The 25264-nt window shown below is 44.7% G+C and overlaps 1 protein-coding gene across 6 annotated transcripts in view; it reads left to right on the forward strand.

Moving 5' to 3' along the window:
- mical3a (microtubule associated monooxygenase, calponin and LIM domain containing 3a) overlaps positions 1–25264 on the forward strand; it is a 422657-nt gene that overhangs the window by 311047 nt on the left and 86346 nt on the right. For all 6 annotated transcript variants that reach the window (XM_080190575.1, XM_080190577.1, XM_080190576.1 and 3 more), the window contains 2 exons: positions 6639–6707; positions 13456–13563. In XM_080190575.1, coding sequence (XP_080046701.1) covers positions 6639–6707; positions 13456–13563 — 177 coding nt within the window. The remainder of the gene's footprint in view (positions 1–6638; positions 6708–13455; positions 13564–25264) is intronic.

Here is a 25264-nt window from a genome sequence, read left to right on the forward strand (position 1 = left end):
CAAATTGGGAAAATGCTGCTTTGCTTGTATTGCTCACTCACCACAACTTCAGTTTGAGTTTCAGCTCAGTAAATATGTGAACATGTTTTGCTCTGCTTACCGACCTTCATGCAAGGAAACATCAAGAGCAAGTCACTCCACTCTCAGTAACTGCAGTGAGAGGTGTGAATGTCAGACTGAGAGGCAGTCAACTTTAGACAGACAGGAAAAAGAGAGAGAGAGACATGGAATGGCGCGTCAGTAAGAGACGGAGATAGCAAGAGACAGCTAGAGAGACGGAGTAGAATAGGAAGAGTGATAGTAACGTCAGGGAGGCAGGGAGACCGAGTGTCAGAAACGGGGAGGGGGAGTGAGAGAGATGGGGTAAGTGAGAAGAACATCAGATAGGTGGGGAAAGCGAGTGTGTGATATGTGGGGAGAGCGATTGTGTGTGAGAGTGAGAGCCATGGAGAGTGAGCGTGTAAGAGTTGGGGAGAGCGAGTGTGAGGGAGGCGGGGGAGAGCGAGTGTGAGGGAGGCGGGGAGAGCAAGTGTGAGGGAGGCGGGGAGAGCGAGTGTGAGGGAGGCGAGGAAAGTGTGTGTGAGGGAGGTGGGAGAGTGAGTGTGAGGGAAGCGGGGAGAGTGTGTGGGAGAGGCAGGTGGGGAGAGCGAGTGTGAGAGAGGCGGGGAAAGTGAGAGAGACGGGGAGGGTGTGTATGTGAAAGAGGTGGGGAGTGCGAGTGTGAGAGAGGCAGGGACAGCAAGTGTGAAAGAAGCAGGGAGAGTGAGAGAGCGGGCAGAACGGGTGTGAGAAAGAGATGGGGAGAGCGACAGTGAGTCAGGTTGTGGGAGTCAGAGAGAGGTGAAGAGAATGAGTGTGAACGAGAGGCAAGGGGGGTGTGTGTGTGCGAGAGAGGCAGGGAGAGCGTGTGTGAAAGAGGCAAGGAGAGGGGGAGAGTGAGAGAGGTGGGGAGAACGGGTGTGAGAGAGAGGCGGGGAGAACGGGTGTGAGAGAGAGGCGGGGAGAACGGGTGTGAGAGAGGGGCAGGGAGAGCGAGGGTGAATGAGAGGTGGAGAGAGCATGTGTGCGAGAGGCGGGGAGAGCAAGAGTAAGACAGGAGGGGAAAGTGAGTATGGGGGGGAAGTGAGGAGAGCGAGTGCGAGAGAGGGAGGTGGGGAGAGTGAGTGTGAGAGAGACAGCGAGGCGGGGAGAGTGAGAGTGAGATAGGAGGGGAAAGCAAATGTGAGAGAGGGAGGCGGGCAGAGCGAGTGTGAGAGAGGGAGGCGGGGAGTGCAAGGATGAGAGATGTGGGGAGAGCGAGTGTGAGAGAGAATGTCATGGAGAGCAAGTGTAAGGGGCGGAGAGAGCAAGGGTGGAAAAGGCAGGGACAGTGAGTGTGAAAGCGAGGCGGGGAGACCAAGTGTGAGAGAGAGAGGCAGGGAAAGTGAGTGTGAGAGAGAGAGGCACAGAGTGAGCGTGGAAGAGGCGGGGACAGCAAGTTTGAGAGACGGAGGCGGGGAGAGCGAGAGTGAGGGAGAGCGAGAGTGAGAATGGGAGAGGCAGGGACAGTGAGTGAGAGCGCGAGATGGGCAGAGTGAGTGTGAGAGAGGGATGCAGGGAGAGCAAGCATCAGAGAGAGGCAAGGCGAGTGAGAGTGAGAGAGAGGGCGACAGGGAGAGAGAGAGTCAGAGAGAGGCGGGGAGAGTGTGCGTCAGAGGAATGCAGAGAGAGCGAGAGTGTGTGAGAGAGGCAGGGAGAGCAAATGTGAGAGAGGAAGGGACAGCAAGCGTGAGAGAGAAATGGGCAGAGCGAGCATGAGAGAGAGAGGTGTGCACAGCGTGTGTGAGAGAGATGTGGATAGAAAGAAAAGCGGGGACAGCAATCGAGTAAGAGAGACAGGGTAGAGCGAGGGTGAGAGCATCAGGGAGAGTGAGCGAGTGTGAGAGAGGCAGGGAGTGCAAGCGAGTGAGAGAGGTGGGGAGAACAAGAGTAAGAGATGCAGGGAAAACGAGCGTGAGAGAGAGACTGGGAGAGTGAGTGTGAAAGAGGTGTGGAGAGTGAGCGAGTGTGAGAGAGAGGCGGGGAGAGGGAGCGGGTATGAGAGAAGTGGGGAGAGCAAGTGTGAAAGAGATCTGGCGAGTCAGCGAGTGTGAGAGAGAGGTGGGGGGAGGGAGCGAATGTGAGAGAAGCGGGGAGAGCAAATGTGAGAGTGGTGGACTGAGCGATCAAGTGTGAGAGAGGTGGAGAGAGTGAGCGTGCAAGTAGCAGAGAGCGTGAATGTTAGGGAGGCGGGGAGAGTGACTGTGAAAAAGAGGTGGGGAGAGTGCGTGTGAGAGAGGCAGGGAGAGCAACAGAGGCAGGGAGAGGGAGCCAGTGTGAGAGGCAGGGAGAGTAAGTGTAAGAGAAGCGGGCCGAGTGAGTATGACAAAGAGGGGGGAAGAGCAAACAAATGTGAGAGATACAGGGAGAGTGAGCAAGTGTGAGAGAGGCAGGGAGTATGAGAGTGGCAGGGAGAACGAGAATAAGAGATGCGGAGAGACTGAGCATGGGAGAGGCGGGGAGAACGAGCGTGAAAGAGGCATAGAGAACGAGTAAGTGTGAGAGATGCAGGGAGAGTGAGCGAGTATAAGACCAGCAGGGAACAGAGCGAATGCGAAAGAGACGGGGAGGGGAAATGTGAGAGAGGCGGGCTGAGCGAGCGAGTATGAGAGAAGTGGGGAGAGCGAGTGTGAGTGAGGTGGTGAGTGCAGGAGAGGTGGGGAGAGGCAGCGAGCGTGAGAGCGAATGAGTGTGAAAGACGGGGAGAGCGAGCAAGTGTGAGAGGTTGGAAGAGCAAGTGAGTGTGAGAGAGGCGGGGAGAACGAGCAAGTGTGAGAGCGAATGAATGCGAGAGGTGAGGCAATAAGCGTGAGTGAGGAAGGCTGAGTGAGCGAGTGTGATAGAGGTGGGGAGAATAAGTGAGAGAGACGAAGAGAGCAAGTGAGTGCAAGAGAGGTGGGGAGAGGAGCGAGTATCAGAGGCGGGAAGAGGGAGTTAATGTGAGAGGTGGGGAGAGTGAACGTGAGAGCAAGAGAGATGGGGAGCGTGCGTGAGAAAGGTGTGGAGAGTGAACATGAGAGAGAGAGTCAGGAGAGGGAGCGAGTGTGAGTGAGGCAGGGAGAGTGAGCGTGAGAGAGTTAGTGAAAGTGAGCATGAGAGAGAGGCAGGGAGAGCGAGTGTGAGAGCCAGGAGAGCAGTGTGCAAGAGAGGGAGTCTGGAAAAAGCGAGTATGAAAGAGAGAGAGACAGGGTGAGCAAGTGAGAGAGAGGTGGGAAAGTGAGTGAGAGAGAGACAGGTGAAGCGAGCGATTGTGAGAGGGGTGGGGAGAGCGACTGTGAGAGGCTGATAGAGTGAGCGAGTGTATGGAAGGCGGGGAGAGGGAGCAAGTGTGAGAGAGGTAGAGAGAGCAAGTGTGTGAGAGAGGCAGGCAGAGCGAGTGTGAGAGAGGTGGGCACAGTGAATGTGGGAGAGGCGGGGAGAGCATGTGTGAGAAAGGAGAGGAGAGGGAGTGTGAAAGAGAGGTGGGGACAGTGAGTGTGAGAGAGGTGGGCAGAGTGAGTATGAGAGAGGTGGGCTAAGCGAACAAGTGAGAGAGGCGGAGAGCATAAGTGTGAGAGAGGCAGGAGAGCAGGTGTGAGAGAGGGAGGTGTGAGAGCGAGGCGTGGAGAGTGAGACAGGCGGAGAGAGTGAGAGAGGCGGGGAGAGCAAGTGTGAGAGAGGCTGATAGAGCGTGCAAGTTTAGGGACGCGGGGAGAGGGAGCGAGTGTGAAAGAGACAGAGGGAGCGAGTGTGCGAGTGGTGAAGAGCACTAGTGTGAGAGGCGGGCAGAACTGGGGGTGAGAGAGGTGGGGAGAGTGAGTGTGAGAAAGACAGGAAGAGAGTGAGTGTGAGAGAGTGGCGGGGAGAGTGTGAGTAAGAGAGGCAGGGCGAGAGAATGTGAGAGGGGTGGGGAGAGTGAGCAAGTGTAAGAGAAGTGGGGAGAGCAAGTGTGAGTGAATGTGAGAGAGGCAGAGAGACCGAGTGAGTGTAAGAGATGTGGGACTAGGGAGCGAGTGTGAAAGAGGCAAGGAGAGCAAGTGTGAGAGAGGCGGGCTGAGGGAGCAGGTTGCGGAGAGAGTGAGTGTGAGAGAGGCAGGAAGAGCAAGTGTGAGAAAGAGCTGTGAGAGTGAGCGTGAGAGAGGCAGAGAGAGCAAATGTGAGAGTGAGGCAGGGCGAGCGAGAGAGGTGGAGAGTGAGAGTGAGACAGGCAGAGAGAGTGAGAGTGAGTTGGTGGGGAGAGCAAGTGTGAGAGAGGCAGGGAAAGCAAATGTGAGGGAGGCGGGGACAGCGAGCATGAGAGAGAGAGAGACGGGGAGAGCGAGCGTGAGAGAGAGAGAGACGGGGAGAGCGAGCGTGAGAGAGAGCCAGGGAGAGTGAGAATGAGGGAGTGAGGCAGATAGACTGAGCATGTGAGAGAGGCAGGGAGAACGAGAATGAGAGAGGCAGGGAGAGCGAGTCTGAGAGAGAAGAGTGGGGGGAGAGCATGAGGGAGTGAAAGGCAGGTGAGAGGAAGAGAGAAGCAGGAGTGAGAGAGGTGAGGAGAGTGAATGTGAGCGAGGTGGGGAGTGTAAATGTGAGATGCGGGGGATCTCATAGAAATCATAGAACCCTACAGTGCAGAAAGAGGCCCTTTGGCCCATCGAGTCTGTACCGAACACAATCCCACCCAGGCCCTACCCCCATATCCCTACATATTATACCCACTAATCCCTCTTACCTCTGCTACCCTAAACACTAAGGGGCAATTTCTTAGCATGGCCGTTCAACCTAACCCGCACATCTTTGGACTGTGGGAGGAAACCGGAGCACCCGGAGGAAACCCACGCAGACACAAGAAGAATGTGCAAACTCCACACAGACAGTGACCTAAGCTGGGAATCAAACCCAGAACCCTGGAGCTGTGAAGCCCTAGCCTGAGAGAGGCAGAGAGCGAGCGATTGTGAGGGAGACTGGAGGTGGGGGGAGCGAGTGTGAGGGAGAGACGGGGAAAGTGAGGGTGAGAGAGGTGGGGAGAGCAAGAGCGAGATAGCAGGGGAGATAAGGAGAGATCAATTAACTGTGGATATATTGTTTTACTGGGTGATACAATCACAATGAGAGATGTGGGGAATGAAGGAGAGAGTGTGATTAGACTGGCTTAGATATCAACAGGAGCGGGGAGTGAGAGGGTAAATGAGATTTACCTGGGTGCAGTGTTAACAGGTGTGGGGAGTGAGGGATAGAGGGAGATTAGTCTGGGCAGGATATTAAACGGCACAGCAATTGGGGAAAAGTGGGATTATACTGTCTTGGATGTTAAAAGATGTGGAGAGTGAGCAGGAGTATGGGATTAGATTGCTTTGGATATTAACAAGTGTGGGGAGCGAGAGGGTAAGTAGGATTAGACTGGGTGCAGTATTAAAGGGTGTCTGGAGTCAGGGGTAGAGTGGGATTAGACTGTTTTGGATATTAAAGGGTATGTGGACTGAGGAAGAGAGTGGGATTAGACTAGATAGTAAAGAGTATGGAGAGAGGGGAGTGGGATTAAACTGGGTGGGATGTTAAAGGGAGTGCGGAGTGAGGGGGTCATTGGAATTAGACTGCCTGGGATATTGAAGGGAGCAGGAAGTGATTAGGATTAGACTGGGTCGGATATTAAAGGGAGTGGGAACTGAGGGTAGAGTGGGATTAGACTAGGTAGTGTATTAAAGAGTGTGAGGAGTGAGGGGAATATTGGGATTAGACTGGGTGGGATATTAAAGGATGTAGGGAGTGAGGGGGAGAGTGGGATTAGCCTGACTGGGATACTACAGGTTGCAGGGGTCTGAAGATGGTGAGTGGGATTAGACTGGGGGGGATATTAAAGGAAGTGGTGAGTGAAGGGGTGGGTGAGATTAGACTGGGTGGGATGTTAAAGAGTGAGGCAGGATGGGATAAGAAGAGTTGGGACTGATTAGTTAAGAGTATTATTCTCCTCGTCTATAAATGTGGAAATGATTTCAAATCAGACCTTTAGGTTTAAAATCTCCATCCTTGTTTTCAAATTTCCCCATAGCTTCATTATTTCTGAAACTGTCTCTGGCCCAATAAACCTCTGTGACCTTTGCTGTCCCTCACTGCTAGCATCGGGCACATCCCTGGTTTTAATTGCCCTCGCACTGAAGTTCACCACAAAGTTCATTCTCACCAGTGCAATCTCCAGTCACGTGCTCTACGATGGAGCATTCCATTGAATTTCATTGTCACCTAGGGCCAGGACCCTATTTCTGAGTTTTTAATTATCCATTTATTTTCTCATTTATCCACATCTTATAACCTATTTCTGTTAAAAAGCTGTTGATAAGATGCTCTAACACTTCCTTTGGCTTAGTGTCAGTAATATTGATAACAATCTTAATCATCTTCGGACTTTCAGCAATCCAAATGCAAATTATTTCTGTTGGTTGATGAATGTGTCTGGTTTGGAAGCTGAACTATTTTGAGGAATGTTTGATGTCTTTGAATGCTATCCCAAGATATAGATGTGCTCCCATATTTTGAACTGACTGGAGTGTGACTGAAATGGTTCTTGAATTTTTTTCTTTTCTGTTTTGCATCCACAGAACAGCACGTGGAAGTGGAATTAAGCCCAGAGGAGGAGGAGGAGGAGGATGGTGCAGTATTTGAGGATGGTACACTGCTTTCTCAATTTCAGATGAAAGCATTCTCGACATTACCTTTTGGGAACTTAAGTGCAATTGGCAACAAAAATTGGTTAAGTGATATGATTGACGTGGGATTCTGGGTTTTCTTTAATTCATTGTGTCATGTGAACGTCACTGACAAGGCTAGCATTTACTGTCTGTGATGACTGTTCCTTTAAAGATTCATCTGCAGAGTAAGGGTCACATTACTCAGGGAATCATTCGCCGATAGGTGGTGGATTAACCAGGTGAGCTCAGGTTTCTATTCCAGAACATTCTGTGGGGCTGGCTGCAGCCAAGAGGCTGCAAGCCTCTGCATAGCCTTTACCTGTAAATAAAGGTGGTGTTATTTTTCCCTTAACTGGTGAAGAAAGATTATTAAACTGCCCATTGCTGAAGGGCAGTGGGGAGCTATCACCTTGAAAAGCTGTAGCCTGTGGCTTGTGAAGTCTGAACTCTGAGGTGTCAAAACCTGGGGCTACCCAAAGATACGCTGGGGAATACCACCCTATTACTTCAGTTGGATACTTAGTGAATCCACTCCTGGAGTACAGTGTACAGAAGGTTCACTGACTGATTCCTGGATTGAAGGGTTCTCTTATGAGGAAATGTTAGAATCATAGAAACCCTACTGTGAATAAACAGGCCATTCAGCCCATCATGTCTACACCAACGTTTATCCAGCATCTTACCCATACTGTATCCTGGTAACCCCACATATTCACCTAATCCCCCTAACGTACACATCTTAGGACACTAAGGAACCAATCCACCTAACTTGCACATCTTTGGAGTGTGGGAGGAAATCAGAGCACCGAGAGGAATCCCACACAGATATAGGGAGAACGTGCAAAATCCACACACACAGTCATCAAGGCCGGAACTGAACCCAGGTCCCTGGTGCTTGGTGCTGTGAGGCAGCAGTGCTTGCTACAGTGCTGCCCGAACAGTGCTGTTAGAGGTATGATCTATATCCATTGGAGTTTTGAAAAATGAGAGGTGATCTTATTGAAAGAGACAAGATTCTAAGGAGACTTGGCAGGATGAATGCTGAAAGGATGTTTCCCCTTGTGGGAGAGACTTGAACAAGGGAAAACAATTTAAAAATAAAGCATCTCCCAATTCAGTTGGAGATGAGAAGTTTTTTCTCCAGAGGATCATTAGTCTGTGGATTCTGTTCACTGGAGAGCATTGGCAGCTGGATCATTAAATATATTTCAGGCTTAATGAAGATTTTCATCATCACGAGACCCAGGAGTAACAGCAGACATTGAGTGCAGAATGCCATGATCTTATTGAATGATGAGCAGATTTAAGGGGCTGAGTGGCCTGTCCAACTCCTAATTCTTGTCCTTTAGTTCTCCAAGTAGAATAATACCACTGTAGTGATAGAGATGGGCAGCACAGTGGTTACCACTGCTGCTTTATAGCTCCAGGGAGCTGGGTTCAATTCCCGGCTCGGGTCACTGTCTGTGTGGAGGTTGCACATTCTCCTCGTGTCTGCGTGGGTTTCCTCCAGGTGCTCCTGTTTTTTTCCCACAGTCCAAAGATGTGAGAGTTATGTTGATTGGCCATGCTAAAATTGCCCCTTAGTCTCCTGAGATGCATAGGTTAGAGGGATTAGTGGGTAAAATATGTAGAGATATGAAGATAGAGCCTGGGTGGGATTGTGGTCGGTGCAGACTCGATGGGCTGAATGGCCTCTTTCTGTACTGTAGGGATTCTGTGAGATATGGCAAAAATATTAAATCATTATTGCACTTTAATATTTATCCTGGCTGAAATTTGTCGCAAAAATGGTGAAGAGGATGTTCGGGGACATTGAGGTGATTTAGACAAGTTGGGTGAGTGGGCAAATACTTGGCAGATGCGGTATCACGTGGATAAATGCAAAGTTATCCACTTTGGGCAGAGAAACAGAATGGTAGAGGTTTTAAATGGTGATGGATTGGGAAATGTTGACATACAAAGGGACCTGGATGTCTTCATACACCAGTCACTGAAAGCAAACATGCAGGTACAGCAAGCAGTTAGGAGGACAAATGGTATGGCAAGAGGTTTGAGTACAGGAGCAATGATGTCTTACTGCAGCTGTACAACAGGAGTAATGATATCTTCAGCTGTACAGGGCTTTAATGAAACCACACTTGAAGTATTGTGTGCAGTTTTTGGTCTCATCAAAGAAAGGATGCGCTTTCCTTGCAGGGAGTGCAGTGAAGCTTCACCGGACTGGTTCCTGGTATGGCAGGCTGTTGTATGAGGAAATATTGGGTTGCCCAAGCCTGTGTTCACCGCAATTTAGGAGAATGAGAGGGGATCTCATCAAAATGTATAAAGTTCTGACAGTGGCCTACTCCAACTCCTAATTCTTGTTCTTCTGCTCTCCAAATAGAATAATATTACCGGTCATGATAGAGATATGGCAAAAATATTAAATCATTATTTCACTTTAATATTTACGTATTATGGATGCAGGGATATATTGTTCCCTTGACAGGAGTGCAAGAAGAATTTTCTGAAGGTGTTCCCCTTGGCATGCCCTGTATTTGTTGAATCTCACTCAACCAATACATAGACTGCAAAAGGCAGCATCCATTTAAAGAACGAAAAGGAATTTATTTGCTAATGCATGCATCAGGAGAGAGACGCAGTCATTGAGGGTTGACTGCTCTCTGACCTAATATTGCTCGATAAAATTATTATATTATTCTTAACATTTCAATATCCTGCCTAGTCTTATCAATCAGACTGGAGGGCCGAATCTCAATATTCAACATTATTACCTTACATTCCACCTGTCAACAGGAATAGGAGCTTATTAGCTTATTGCCCATGTAAGTTCCTTTCACTTTACCTTGGAAACCTAACTTACGTCATTACCAGTAACCAAGGCCATAATGAACACCTGTGATTTTTAACTGGTGAAAAGAGTCTCTCTTTTTCTGGAACCTGGGCCTTCTTTATCAGCTTGAGAGACTGCCCCAACCTCACTACCCATGAATGAATCCACTCCCTTACATACCAGGCCTGTGATTAAACTTGCATTTTGCATATTCAAAAACAGACAACAGAAGCTGCTTTTCTGTGTTCCATTGTATGAACATAATTTGGCCTTTCTATCACTGTTTTCCATCACACTGCATTCAGAACGAAGTTGGCCAAGGCATTGAAAATACAGTTTAAGCTTATAATACTTGGTTAATTTGTGGATATACAGTTTATAATACCTTTGCATACATTGTCCTAGGCACACTGTGAATTCTTAGTATATATATAAGGCAGTTCATAATTATCTTACCCTAGAGTTATTGAGGTTTACAGCATGGAAACAGGCCCTTCGGCTCAACTTGTCCATGCCGCCCTTTTCTTTAAACCCAATTGCTGCATTTGATCCATATCCCTCTGTACCCATTTTACCCATGTAACTGTCTCAATACTTTTTAAAAGACAAAATTGTACCCGCCTCTATTACTACCTCTGGCAGCTTGTACCAGACATTCACCACCCTCTGTGTGAAAAGATTGCCCCTCTGGACACTTTTGCAGCTCTCCCCTCTCACCTTAAACCTATGCCCTCTAGTTTTAGACTCCACTACCTTTGGGAAAAGATATTGACTATCTAGCTGATCTGTGTCTCTCATTATTTTATAGACCTCTACAAGATCACCCCTCAGCCTTTTATTCTCCAGAGAAAAAAGTCCCAGTCTGTCCAGCCTCTTCTTATAACTCAAACCATCAAGTCCCAGTAGCATCCTAGTAAATCTTTTCTATACTCTTTCTAGTTTAATAATATCATTTCTATAGTAGGGTGTCCAGAATTGGACTCAGCAATCCGAGTATGGCTTACTAATGCTTTGTACAACTTCAATAAGACGTCCCAACTCTGACCGATGAAACCAAGTATTCTGAATGCTTTCTTTGCCACTCTGTCCTTCTGTGACTCCACTTTCAAGGAGTTATGAACATGTATTCCTAGATCTCTTTGTTCTATAACTCTGCCTAATGCCCTACCACTAACTGAGTAAGTCGTGCCCTGGTTCAGTCTATCAAAATGCATCATCTCGCATTTATCTAAATTAAACTCCATCTCCCATTCGTCTGCCACTGGCCCAATTGATCAAGTTCCCATTGCAATCAGAGATAACTTTCTTCACTGTCTTGGTGTCATCTGGAAACTTACTAACCTTGCCTCCTACAGTCTCATCCAATTCGTTAATAGAAATGACAAATAACAGTGGGCCCAGCACTGATCCCTGAGGCACACCGCTGGTCACAGGCCTCCAATTTGATAAACAACTCTCTACCAACACCCTCAGGCTTCTGTCAAGAAGCCAATTTTGCATCCATTTAGATACCTCACCCTGGATCCCGTGAAATTTAACCTTATGCAACAACCTTCTATGCGCTACCTTGTCAAAGGCCTTGTTAAAGTACATGCAGACAACATCAACTGCACTGCCCTCATCCGCCTTGTTGATTACCCCTTCAAAAAACTCAGTCAAATTTGTGAGACATGATTTTCTACTCAAAAAGCCATGCTGACTGTCTCTAATTAGTCCTTGCCTCTCTAAATGCCTGTAGATCCTGTCTCTCAAAATACCTCCCAACAGCTTACGCACCACAGATATGAAGCTCACTGGCTTGTAGTTCCCAGGCTTTTCCCTGCAGCCTTTTGAAACAAAGGCACAACATTTGCCACCCTCCAATTTTCAGCACCTCACCTGTGACTATCAGTGATAAAAATATCTCTGCTAGGGGATCCGCAATTTCCTCCCTAGCCTTCCACAATGTCCTGGGATACACTTTATCAGCTCCCGGAGGTTTATCTACCTTGATGCGCTTTAAGACTTCCAGTATCTCTTTCTCTATAATATATACACTTCTCAAGACATCACTATTTATTTCCCCAAGTTCCCTAAAAGCCATGCTTTTCTCAACAGTAAATACTGATGAGAAATATTAATTTAGAATCTCACCCATCATGTGGATCTGCACATTGATGACCTTGTTGACTTTAAGAGGCCCTACTCTCTTCCTTATTACTTTTTTGCTCTTTATGTATTTGTAGAAGTACCTAGTCTGCTTATTATGATAAAACTAAAATGAAGGGCCTGATACTAGAATTCTATGCTACCCCCCATTAGGAGGGTCCGGAACAAAAGGGTCACATTCTCAGGATTCAGGGTAGATCATTTAGATTTGAGATGAGGAGAAACCTCTTCACGCGCAGGGTGGTGAACCTGTGGAATTCTCTAGCACAGAACACTATAGAGACCTTGTCACTGAACTTATTTACAAAGAAAATAGATATATTTCTAGACACTAAAGGTCTCGAGGGTTATGGGGAGGATGCATGATGTTGAGAGTGGACATCAGCCATGATTGTGTCGAAAAGCAGAGTAGGCTCAAAGGGCAAATAGCAGAGTAGGCTCAAAGGGCAAATAGCAGCGACCCCGCACCAACCCGGGGCAGGGCGTCCCCCGCACCAACCCGGGGCAGGGCGTCCCCCGCACCAACCCGGGGCAGGGCGTCCCCCGCACCAACCCGGGGCAGGGCGTCCCCCGCACCAACCCGGGGCAGGGCGTCCCCCGCACCAACCCGGGGCAGGGCGTCCCCCGCACTAACCTAGCTGAATTTGGCGTTAGAATGTAACCAGTGACAACTTTGTATTGGATGCAATGTCACCAATGAGAACAAGATGTGAGGGTCAGCTGACCCAGTAAACCATAGACAAATTGAGGTCATGCATTTTGGAAGGTCTAATACAGGTAGGAAATATACAGTAAATGACAGAACCTTTAAGAGCATTGATAGGCAAAGGGATCTGGGTGTACAGGTACACGGGTCACTGAAAGTAGCAATGCAGATGGAGAAGGTAGTCAAAAAGGTATGTGGCACACTTGCCTTCATCAGCTGGGATATTGAGTTTAAAAATTGACAAGACATGTTTTAGCTTTATGGAACGTTAGTTAGGCCACACTTGGAATATATTGTTCAATTCTGGTCGCCACACTACCAGAGGGTACAGAAAGGATTTACTGAGATGTTGCCTGGTATGGAGGGCATTAGCTATGAGGAGAGGTTGGAGAAACATGGTTTGTTCTCACTGGAGCGATGGAGGTTGATGGGTGACCTGATAGAAATCTACAAGATTATGAGAGGCATGGACAGAATGGATAGTCAGAAGCTTTTTCAGAAGAGTCCATTACTAGGGGGCACAGGTTTAAGGTGCAAGGGGCAACGTTTAAAGGAGTTGTACAAGGCAGATTTTTTTACACAGAGTGGTGGATGCCTGGAATTCATTGCCAGGGGAGATAGTTGAAGCAGATGCGGTAGTGACTTTTAAGGGGCGTCTTGACAAATATGTGAATAGGATGGGAATAAAGAGATATGATGTCCAGAAAGGTAGGGGGTTTTAGTTCCATCAGGCAGCATGGTCAGTGCAGGCTTGGAGGGCCGAAGGGCCTGTTCCTGTGCTGTCATTTTCTTTGTTCTTTGCTCAATTACAGAGTGACAACAGTCAGCTGACCACTGACTCACTGTAAATAAGGAACTGTGTAGAATTGTGGGTAGCTTGGAGTGGCCCAGGGTGAGACCCCAAGTTTGAAATAATGATGTTTCTTTATTAAACCCTTTCTTTGATTTATAATTTGGAGTAAGTTTTGTTGTATTTTTATTAGATGCATTTTTGAAATGTTCCTTTGGAAGAAACACCTGGTTGTTTTTTCTGTCCATAGATATCGCATCAGATGCAGAGGCGGAGAATCTGATGGTTTCACACATAGAGGAGCTGAAGCAGTTAGTGCGAGAAAAGGAAAAGGAGTGTGGTGTGATTAGAAATCAAGGTAAATGCCTTGTGTAATTTGCCTTCTGTCGGTCTCCAATCATATTTGTTTAGCACAAGGATTAATGATGGAAAAGTGGTTTGTTTAATATATTCACAGGATGTAGGTGCCACTGGCCAGGCGAGCATTTATTGTCCATCCCTAGTTGCACTTCAGGAAACGGCAGTGAGCTGTCTTCTTCAACAGGTGCTGTCCCTGAGCTGTAGGTATAACCATGATGCGATTAGAGAGGGAATTCCAGGATTTTGACAGTGAAGGAATGGTGATATATTTCCAAGTCAGGATGGTAAGTGGCTTGGAGGGGATCTTGCGGGTGGTGGTGTGCCGTGGTATCTTCTACTCTTCTCCATTTAGATGGTAGTAGTCGTAGGTTTGGAAGATGCTATCTAAGGTGCTTTGATGAGTTCTTGCAGCGCATCTTGTAAATGGTACTGTGTGTTGGTGGTGGAGGGATTGAACATTTCTGGAAGGGGTAGCAATCAGACGGGTTGCTTTGTCCCTGATGGAGTCGAGCTTCTTGACTGTTGTTGGAGCCGCACTCATCCAGGCAAAGAACAATACAGCACAGGAACAGGCCCTTCAGCCCTCCAAGCCTGTACCGATCATGTGTTCCTAACCAGACCATCCGTGTGTATCCCTTTATTCCCAGTCTGCTCATGTGGCTATCTAGATAAGTCTTAAATGATCATAGCATGTCTACCTCGATCACCTTGCTTGGTAATGCATTCCAGTGTCCCACCACCCTATGTGTCAGGGAGTTGTATGATTTCATGTTGTTACTGTTGGCTCCTTCCAGTATTCCTGTAGATTGATATGGTGCAGAAGAAGCTTGTTTGACCCAGCAGGTCTGTGCAACACATTGGAATTGCTTTTCCCACTCAAATCATTTTTGCTGCTTTGTTTCCAAGGCATGGAACTGTCTCCCATAAGGTTTATCCAGTGTATGGGCCATGCCTTCCGAATTACAACATCTCACTATCTCAAAATATCTCTGCTTCCTAAAGACCAGAAATAGTCATGATATTGTAGCTGAGTTAGTGGAACAATGTTGCATTAAGGTTCAGCATACCTGGAAGTGTATGGGGTTTTATTTCAGATGGGCATCATGGTCAGTGTAGGCTTGGAGGGCCGAAGGGCCTGTTCCTGTGCTGTAATTTCCTTTGTCCAAGCAAGTGGAAAGTATTCCATCACAAGCCTGACTTGTGCCTTGAAAATGGTGGACAGGAATGGGGACTCAGGAGGTGAATTACATGCCGCTTAGTCTTCAAACTGCTCTGGTAGCCGCAGTATTTATGTGGCTGGTTCAATTAGTTTCTGGTCAATGGTAACCCCAGGATGTTGATAGTGGGGGATTCAGCGATGGTAATGCCATTGAATGTCAAGAGGCAATGGTTAGATTCACTCTAGATGGCCATTGACTGGCACTCTTGTGGCACAAATGCTACTTTCCCTTTGTTAGCCCAAGTCTGGATATTGTCCACATCTTGTTGCATTTCAACATGGACTACTTCAATATCTGAAGAGTCGTGAATGGTGCTGAACATTATGCAGTCATCAGTTACCATCCCCACCTCTGAACTTATGTTGGAGGGAAGGTCATTGATGAAGCAGCTGAAAATGCTTCATCACCTGCAGTGATGTCTGGAACTGAGATGATTGACCTCCAACCAGCACAACCATCTTCCTTTATACCAGGCGTGATTCCAACAGGTGGAGGGTTTTCCCTGATTCCCATTGACTCCAGTTTTGCCAGAGCTCCTGGATGCCTCACATGGTCAAATGCCATGAGATGCCCAGAAGACCAGAATCAGAGCAACATTAATGAGAGAGGGTTTACAACTGGAAGGGATGGATTAAACTAACAGTTTGCTGAACTGAATATTCCACAGCTGCTCCCCTCTTGCCCCCATACATGTTGAAGAAGAGACTCCAAAATGATTTCAGTATTTGCTATCCCTTAGCCTCCACCTCCCTTAAAGTGCCACCATTGATCGGGAGATCCAACATTGGATGAGCTGTGCCAGCTCAGCCTTATACCAACTGCAGCCATGAATGTTTGACACTGACATCTGTAAGTTAACAAATATCCTAATGTACAGGGCAATTGTCATCAGCATGCTCCTGTACTTCAGTGAGAATGGATTGTGTATTTATGACACATTAGGATCCAGGTTCGATTCCTGGGTCACTGTCTTTGTGGAGTCTGCACATCCTCCCTGTGTTTGCATGGGTTTCCTCTGGGTGCTCCAGTTTCCTGCCACAGTCTGAAAGGTGTGCTGATTAAATGCAATGGCCATGCTAAATTCTCCGTCTATGACCCTGTTATACAGCTTCAATTTAAACATCTTCCAAGCATTTCAGTTTAATGAGACAAGCAAAGGACAGTAATTCAATTATTTCTTTATTTAACATTTCTAGTACAAACTTAGACATAAACAATTGCAATTCATTAACTCTACTGAACTTTAACTGAACATCAATTTTAACTATTTAACTGAAAATAAATGCTACCAAGTTTAGGAAAACCTTGGCCAAGAAATATCCTCTATAGAATCTACCTTCTCTCTCTGAAGTATCCTTCAGGGTACAGGCTTCTTGTGATGGTTATTCTCTTTGCGTTATCACTGCCAAACAAAGAACTCATATGTCTTTAATCCAGAATTCTCTATTTGCTTCCAGAAGATTTTCTGTCATCCAGCAAACTGTGTCACCAGAAATCGATCACATGGCTCGAACATCCAGTGGAATTACTTTTGAACAAAATGGTTATACTTAATTCAAATTGCATGCTCTACACATAGCAGCCATAAATCGGAGCTATGGTGTCTCAGTTAATGTAAACAACTTCCCTGATCTGACCAACACAGGAAGTTTCAGATCAAGGCTCCCAGACCTCTTTACGATCTGCATCTGGTTTTATTCTATAAATTGACCAAAATTCCTAGCATGCCTAGCTCTCAGCCAGAATAGCCATTTTAAAGCCACTATTGCCATTATTATTGTTAAATCATTGTTGTAGCCGTTCTTTCTCTGTCCACATTCCTTCCTCTTGATTCTGGAGTATATAGCGAAATGGATCACAATGACCAAACTCTTACCGCAACCAGGTAGTATCAAAATCCAGCCAAACTAACTATTAACATGTTACAAATGTTGTATTTACAATTAACAAAATTTGTTTTGTAACAACATTTCCATATGCAACTGTTGCGTTATTTTTCCTTTCCATCTTACAAATTAAACAGTAAACAGGTATCTACTTCATAATGTCTGTATCTGGATTCTTAATTTCCATTGTTCAATTCAAATTGTCTTAACCCACCTGGCTAATGTCCAGATATGTAAAATAAACAGTATTGACCATGAACACCTCTGCACTATAGCCCTTGCTAAATCATTAATAAACTCCCTCCTCTGGTGAGCTTGAACCATCAAATCATTCTTGCTCCCCATTTGTCATTTCTTGATTTAACAACTTCTGTGTTAAATAAAAATGTAACTTCAAAGTTGAAGGGACACCAATCAGATAAATATACTTCAAAACTGGTACCACTTCATAGGAAACATTGTCATATAAAACCTTGTTCAAATTTATTACCATTACAGTATTTTCGGTTGACTTATGCACAAAACAATAATAAATCATTGGTACAGATGCAAAAGGGAAATAAAATTTAAATTTAGATTTAGGAGGGTCTTGCACCAAAAGTCTAAAGAGGTAGGTCTAACTCTCAAAAGTATCTGATATTTAAAAATGATCCAAATTTGCATAATAAACACTTTTTGGCACAATTACCATTATAAATTTAAACTTCCACAGTCGCAGCTCAAAATCTGCCTCACACATGCTATTCTTTTATGACTCAATTAACACAATGTAACCAAAATACAAGAAGTAATTCAAATGATATTCTACCAGTTTAACAAATTGTAGAGCAAACTCCTCCATCCTTCCATACATTTTACCAATTTTATTTATGAATAACATGATTTGCACAAATGATTTATTTGTTCCTCTTTTAAGCATTTTAACTCCTGTAACCCCGAAGAATTACGAAGGAAAAATCCTATAATCTGTTATAATGTCATTGACACCCTCCAGGGCCCTTAATTTTTCACAGAAAATTAACTCCCAGTTTATTAGCATTTAGATTCATTGAACCAAACAAACTTTACATGTTCACATGTGCATTACTGTAGATAACATTTACACAATATAGAAAACAAAAAGAACAGATATTTGGAAAATCAGTCCAGGTTCAAATGGTAACATCACAAGAATATGTTTCAATGTGTCCCTCTTTGAAACGCAAAACCCATACAGACTATCTTTCCATTACCCTTTATTTGTCAAAAATTAGAACGTATTTACCTCTAGAATTTGGGTAACTTCCTGTTTATTAGTTGCCAATTTTATGCACTCAATCTATTTAAGCAATTAAATGTCAGAAACTGTAATGCTTGAGTATAACCAATCACTTCAATTCAAAGGTAACAATAATAAAATCTGAATGAGCCAAACTCTTCAGCTCTCAATTATCATGGGTTGTGATAAACAATCTTGATGCTGCTAGACTTGTTTTTCTCAAGCCACCTATTTAAAACAAAACACAAATACATTCTGCTTGGAGCCAAATGAGTTAAATTGGTCTCATAATCTGTCAAATTAAAATACAAAACTAAAGTAAAATTCATATTAGGAACAAAAGCTGCCAGTTAAAAGAGGCACAAGAAATAAAACACATTCCAAAGTGATGTCACGATTTCTTCAAGTCAAAGAGCACATGGTTCCCTCCAAGCTTTAAATCCTTCCTTATCACAATTTGAATCCAGGATTATTCAATTCAAATAGGTTATTTCAAATTTTTATTTTAAAATTTCAATTTACTTTCCAAAAAATTGTGTTCAAAGTAACTTCCCACATATATATCACATATATTTATATCCTCTGTACCTTAAGCACTTGATTATACTCAAGAGGTCAAGGCATTCCAAAAATTTATCTTATTTCAATTTAATCCAATTTCCATTTGATTTTAAATGTATCAAACCCACTACCGTAAAATCACAATTTGGGGAAGAACATTAAAACAAGCAACAACAAAAACATCTACACAACCACTTTATTAAACACACAAACACACATGGAAGCTTCCAACATTCATTCCACAGCATTTTCCCTTTCAAACTCAACATTTTATACTGGAATGAAAATAAAACATTTAAAGAAAATATATTAATTCTCCTTTCTTCCAAACTAATCAAACTCAAACAAAAGTCAATTCAAGAAATCTTAAACTTAAATTTTAACAATTTTAACATTTCCTCAGCCACGTTGAAGTTAAGCCAAAGTGTAAAGTATTGCATTTATTGCCCACAATAAATACACCACAAGAACAAAGCAAAGGCATTAACAACTGCTGTTCTCAATCTAATGTAACAACAATCACCTCCATTCAACAAGAAACCAGACCAAACTCATTGAAATACAAAATCTATTCAAATATCAGCTCAACCTCAGATTTTGTCTCATCAGTTTTTCATCTTGCCAATTAATTTACAATATTTCCCTAGTAATGTGAGAGAACATAGTTCTTTTCTCTCTCAATTCTGTAACATACTGCAACTCAAAGAACAAAGAAAATTACAGCACAGGACCAGACCCATTGGCCCTCCGAGCCTGCACTGACCATGCTGCCCGACTGAACCAAAACCCTCTATCTTTCCGGGGACCCTCTAATATGTATTTGACCAAATGCGCTTTAAAACTGGCTCTCGTATCTGCTTCCACTACCTCCCCCAACAGCGAGTTCCAGGCACCCACCACCCTCTGTGTAAAAAAACTTGCCTCATACATCTCCTTTAAACCATGCCCCTTGCATCTTAAACCTATGCCCCCTAAAAATTGACTGTTCCACCCTGGGGAAAAAAGCTTCTGATTATCCACTCTGACCATGTCCCTCATAATCTTGTAGACTTCTATCAGGTCGTCCCTCAACCATCGTCTTTCCAGTGAGCACAAACCAAGTTTCTCCAACCTCTTCTCATAGCTAATGCCCTCCATGCCAGGCCACATGCTGGTAAATCTTTTCTGTACCTTCTCCAAAGCCTCCACATCCTTCTGATAGTGTGGCGAACAGAATTGAATGCTATATTCCAAGTGTGGCCTTATTAAGGTTCTACAAAGCTGCAAGATGACTTGTTAATTTTTAAACTCACTGCCCCGGCTGATGAAGGTAAGCATGCTGTATGCCTTCTTGACTGCCTTCTCCATCTGTGTTGCCACTTTTGGTGATTTGTGTACCTGGACACCCAGATCCCTCTGCCTATCAGTATTCTTAAGGGTTCTGCCATTTCCTGTATATTTCCTATCTTTATTAGATCTTACAAAATGCATTGCCTCACATTTGTCCAGATTAAACTCCATCTGCTACCTCTCCACCCAAGCCTTCAACCGGTCTATATCCTGCTGCATCCTCTGATGGTTCTCATCGCTATCTGCAAATCCACTAACCTTTGTGTCATCCGCAAACTTACTAATCAAACCAGTTACGTTTTCCTCCAAATCCTTTTTATATATATATATCAGCAAAGGTCCCTGCACTGATCCTTGAGGAATGCCACTTGTCACAGCCCTCCATTCAGAAACACATCCTTCCACTGCTATCCCTTGTCTTCTATGACCAAGCCAATTCTGTGTCCATCTTGCCAACTCACCTCCGATCCCATGAGACTTCACCTTCTGCACCAGTCTGCCATGAGGGACCTTGTCAAAGGCCCTTTCTGAAAAAAAAGGACCCCTTGGGGTTCTTTGTAATGTTAGTGAGGGTTTAAGCTCCTTATCCCACGTGGTCTGTTTTAATGGGCCTTCCTCTTGACTAACCTTACTTCAAAATCTCTCTTTTAGAATAACTAAGGAAAATCAGTGTTTAGCCCAGGAACAATAGTCAATTTTTAAAAAATTAATCCCTACTCCCTCTACACCTGACATATCAGGAACACGAATCAATCCACCCCCATAATATTACTGAAAGATAGGTCTTTAATCCCACTATGGCTGGCTATAGGGTTACCGCCTCCCCCATCAACTCTTTACTCAGCTTTAACTCTAACTGAACATCAGCTTTAACTATTTAACTTTTAAACTGAACATCAATTTTAATTATTTAACTGAAAATAAATACTACCGAGTTTAGGAAAGCCTTGGCCAAGCAATATCCTAAATGTAGAATCTACTTTCTTCTCCTTGAAGTATTCTTCAGGGTACAAGCTTCTTGCGATGGTTGTTCTCTTCAAGTTATCTTTGCCAAACAAAGAACTCACGTCTTTTATCCACAATTCTCTACTTGCTTCCGTAAGATTCTCTGTCATTGAGCCAACTGTGTCACCAGAAACCAATCACATGGCTCGAACATCCAGTGAATTTACTTTTGGAGTTCAAACTGCATACTCCATAGATAGCAGCTATAAATTGGAGCCATGGTGTCTCAGTTAACGTAAACAATTTCTCTGATCTGACCAACACTGGAAGCTTCAGGTCACAGCTCCCAGACCAAGCCTCTTTATGACCTGCATCTGGTTTTAATCTATAAGTTAACCAAAATTCCCAGCATGCTTCACTCTCAGTCAGAACAGCCATTTTAGAGCCGCTATTGCCATTATTGTTGTTAAATCATTGTTGTAGCCATTCTTTCTCTGTCCACATCCCGAACAGGCACTGGAGTGTGATGACTAGAGGATTTACACAATAACTTCATTACAGTGTTACCGTAAGCTTACTTGTGACACTAATAAATATACTTTAAACAGCTTTAGTGTCCTTATTGGACCAGCTTCACAAGCATTCAGGCAAAACTCCGAAAAAAAAATCAGCTTTAATGGACTGGCCACTGAAAAGTGTCTCTCCTGCACCAGTTGCAACTCAACAGAGTGAGCCGCTGGAAGTTTGGTGACTGAGAGAATCTTGAAGTTTCATCCCTTCGTAAAGAATCTAGTTTTGTTTGCACTTAGAAGTTAACAAAAATTTAATTTTTAAGTTTCTTCCGGTCTTAAGCAAGCTCTGTCATAGAATCCCTACAATACATAAGGAGGGCCAGCACTGACAACAATCCCACTCAGGCCCTATCCCTGTAACCCCATGTATTTATCCTGCTAATCCCCCTGACACTAAGAGGCAATTTAAGCATGGCCAATCATCCTAATCAGCGCATCTTTTGGAGTGTGGGAGGAAACTGGAGCGCCCAGAGGAAACCATGCAGACATGCAAGCTCAACACAGACAGTGGCCTGATGCCAGAATTGAACCCAGGTCCCTAGCGCTGTAAGATGGCAGTGCTAACCACTATGCCACCACCATGCCTCCTTGGTGAACAGTTGTAATGAACTAATTAGATACCTGTTTTAATTCAGTTTCTGTAGCTGTAGCAGAGCTGACTCTTGTCTGAATCTCAGGTAGTATAATTACAAAAGTCAGAGTTCAGGTTGCACAGTGTGTGTCCTGGACAGAGTGAGCAGCTGGGAGTCCAGTGAAGAGGGGAATGTAGTGCTTCTTCCCTGTGCTTTTCAGCCTCCCAGCAGAGGTTGCAGCGAAGTACACAGCCTGGCACTTGTGCATCCTCCGCAGGTCAGCTGGGTCTGTGAACACGAGGAGCACGTCATCAGCGTAAGCTATCAGGAGTACTCCTATGCCCAGTCCACGCAGAGTCAAACCCAACAACCTCCCCCACAAGAGGCGCAGTAATGGCTACACAAATCAAATACAGTTGACCAGGCAAAGAGCAGCCCTGCGGCACTCCTCTCCCAAAGCAGAGGGATGCCATCAGAGATCCATTAACCTTAATGGGACACATTGCAACAGCATTTAGTAATCAGATTCAGGCGACAAAGTCCATCCTGAACCCAAATGCCCCCAGAGTTCAGAGTAGATACTCGTGATCCTCCTTGTCAAACGCCTTTTCCTGGTCAGGACAGACCAGTCCTCTGAGAACGATGGATTAGGCCCCGGACCAGATGGAGATTATTGTGGATGGTTTGGCCCAGGACTGTGCAGGACTGGTTAGCGTGGATCATGTGGTTCAGCACGGAGCCAAGGTGAAATGACCTGTTGCTGCGAAGTTGGGTAGAGTAAGTATAGATTGATGTTTGTAAAATACTAGGGAGAAAGCATTACATAGTCCCTTTTGAAAAATGATTTTCTTAAAGTTCAGAGAGTTAAAAAAAAGTGCAAGTACAAAGGGAGCCCCAAACTGAAATATTTGTATCGGAAAGCCAAGTAGCAATTTTTTACCAAGACAACAGACTTTTGATTTTTTTAAATTTAATTAATCAATTTGAATCAGGCATTTAGATACCAAGAACATATTAAATTTAAATCTGATGCTTTTTTTAACAACCTAGGACCAGTCCTCTTGTGGGAAATATTGATATGTCATCACAGGTGTAAAAGAAGGTGGATAGTGGGACAAGAGAGAGAGCAACTGCCACGTGCCAGAAGTAACAGCTCACAGTTCTCACGAGAGAGAATCACTGGCTCTCACCGTTTCATCTATGTCTTAGAGAAAGCATCTAGATAGCAAAGGTACCAAATAAGAATGAAGTTCCAGACAGAAGAATCAACAGAAGGCCCAGAATATTCCAGAAGACACAAAACCTGGTTGTAGTTTAGAGTGATTAAATTCTATTTTTGTTAATGAGTGGGAATTGTATTTATTGGAACAGCATACAATTAGAATCTGGTTTTATTTGGGAACAGTTAATAGAAGGATTTATTTGGTATATTAATAGTTTAATTAAATTGTTCACTGTTAGATAAATAAATTGCTATATGTTGATTTTAGAGTGAGTGTCAAGGATTTATTTTGTATTTAACCACTAAAAGTTGCTGAAGTATAGGTCACACCACTTTACACACGCTCTTACAAATTATAATGCAAGTTATCATTTTTTGGGTGCTTCAGTGTAAGTTCTCAGAAGGATGAATTCAACCTCCACTTTATAACATGATCAAAGATTTTATAATCTGTGCTGAGGAGGGAGACCAGGCACCAGTCTTTCAGGTGGTGGAGATCCCCATTCTTGGGCAGCATGGTAATCACTCTCCAGCGCCATGAAAGGGGCATCTCCCTGGGAGCAATATTCTCCCTCATGATTGTCCTGCAGGGCATCCCAGAATGGTCTGAAGAGTCCACTATCAGCCTGTCCAGCCCTGGAGCCTTTCCTGAGAAAGGCTGTTGAGGGTGCTGGCCAGCTTCTCCAGGCTGATAGGGACTTCAAGCTTTCCAGTGGACCTGGGCCATCCTGCAGCAGGTCCTTCCAAAAAAACTCCATTGGCCCAAGTTCATCTAGCACAGTCCTTTCTCCCTCCAAGTATGTATGTGTGGAACCAAAAGAAATGGGGGAGATATTAAATGGGTTTTTTGCATCCATATTTACTAAGGAAAGTGGCATGGAGTCTATGGAAATAAGGCAAACAAGTAGGGAGGTCATGGAACCTACACAGATTAAAGGGGAGGAAGTGCTTGCTGCCTTGATGCAAATCAGAGTAGTTAAATCCCCTGGACCGGACAGGGTATTCCCTCAGACCTAGAAGGAGGCCATTTGGCCTATCGAGTCTGCACTGACCACAATCCCACCCAGGCCCTTCCCCCATATCCCTATATATTTTACCCACTATTCCCTCTAACCTACACCTCAGGACAATAAGGGGCAATTTAACATGGCCAATCAACCTAACATGCACATTTTTGGATTATGGGAGGAAACTGGAGCACCCGGAGGAAACCCACACAGATACAAGGAGAATGTGCAAACTCCACACAGACAGTGAATTGAGCTGGGAATCGAACCCAGGCCCCTGGAGCTGTGAAGCAGCAGTGTTAACTACTGTGCTACCATGCCACCCATTTGCAGGGGTCCTGGCAGGTATATTTAAAATGTTGGTATCCACGGGTGAGGTGCCGGATGATGGGAGGATAGCACATGTTGTTCCGTTGTTTAAAGAAGGATCTACAAATATTTGGATAGACAGGGACTTATTGAGGAGAGTCAACATGGCTTTGTGCGTGGTAGGTCATGTTTCGAGGAGGTTACCAGGAAAGTGGATGAAGGGACGGCAGTGGATGTTGTCTACATGGACTTCAGTAAGGCCTTTAACAAGGTCCTGCATGGGAGGTTAGTTCAGAAGGTTCAGTCGCTAGGTATACATGGAGAGGTAGTAAATTGGATTAGACATTGGCTCAATGGAAGAAGCCAGAGAGTGGTACTGAAAGATTGCTTCTCTGAGTGGAGGCCTGTGACTAATGGTATGCGACAGGGATCAGTGCCAGATCCATTGCTGTTTGTCATCTATATCAGTGATCTGGATGATAATGTGGTAAATTGGATCAGCAAATTTGCTAATGATACGAAGATTGGAGGCATAGTGGACAGTGAGGAAGGTTTTCAAAGCTTGCAGAGGGATTTGGACCAGCTAGAAAAATGGGCTAAAAAATGGCAGATGGAGTTTAATGCAGACAAGTGTGAGGTATTGTACTTTGGAAGGACAAACCAAGGTAGAACATACAAGGTAAATGGTAGGACACTGAAGAGTGCACTGGAACAGAGGGATCTGGGAATACAGATACATAATTCCCTAAAAGTGGCATCATAGGTAGATAGGGTCGTAAAGCGTGCTTTGGTACGTTGGCCTTTATAAATCAAAGTAT

Source organism: Carcharhinus amblyrhynchos, chromosome 6, assembly GCF_965287045.1.
Source record: "Carcharhinus amblyrhynchos chromosome 6, sCarAmb.v2.hapA, whole genome shotgun sequence".
NCBI classification, from domain to species: Eukaryota; Metazoa; Chordata; class Chondrichthyes; order Carcharhiniformes; family Carcharhinidae; genus Carcharhinus; species Carcharhinus amblyrhynchos.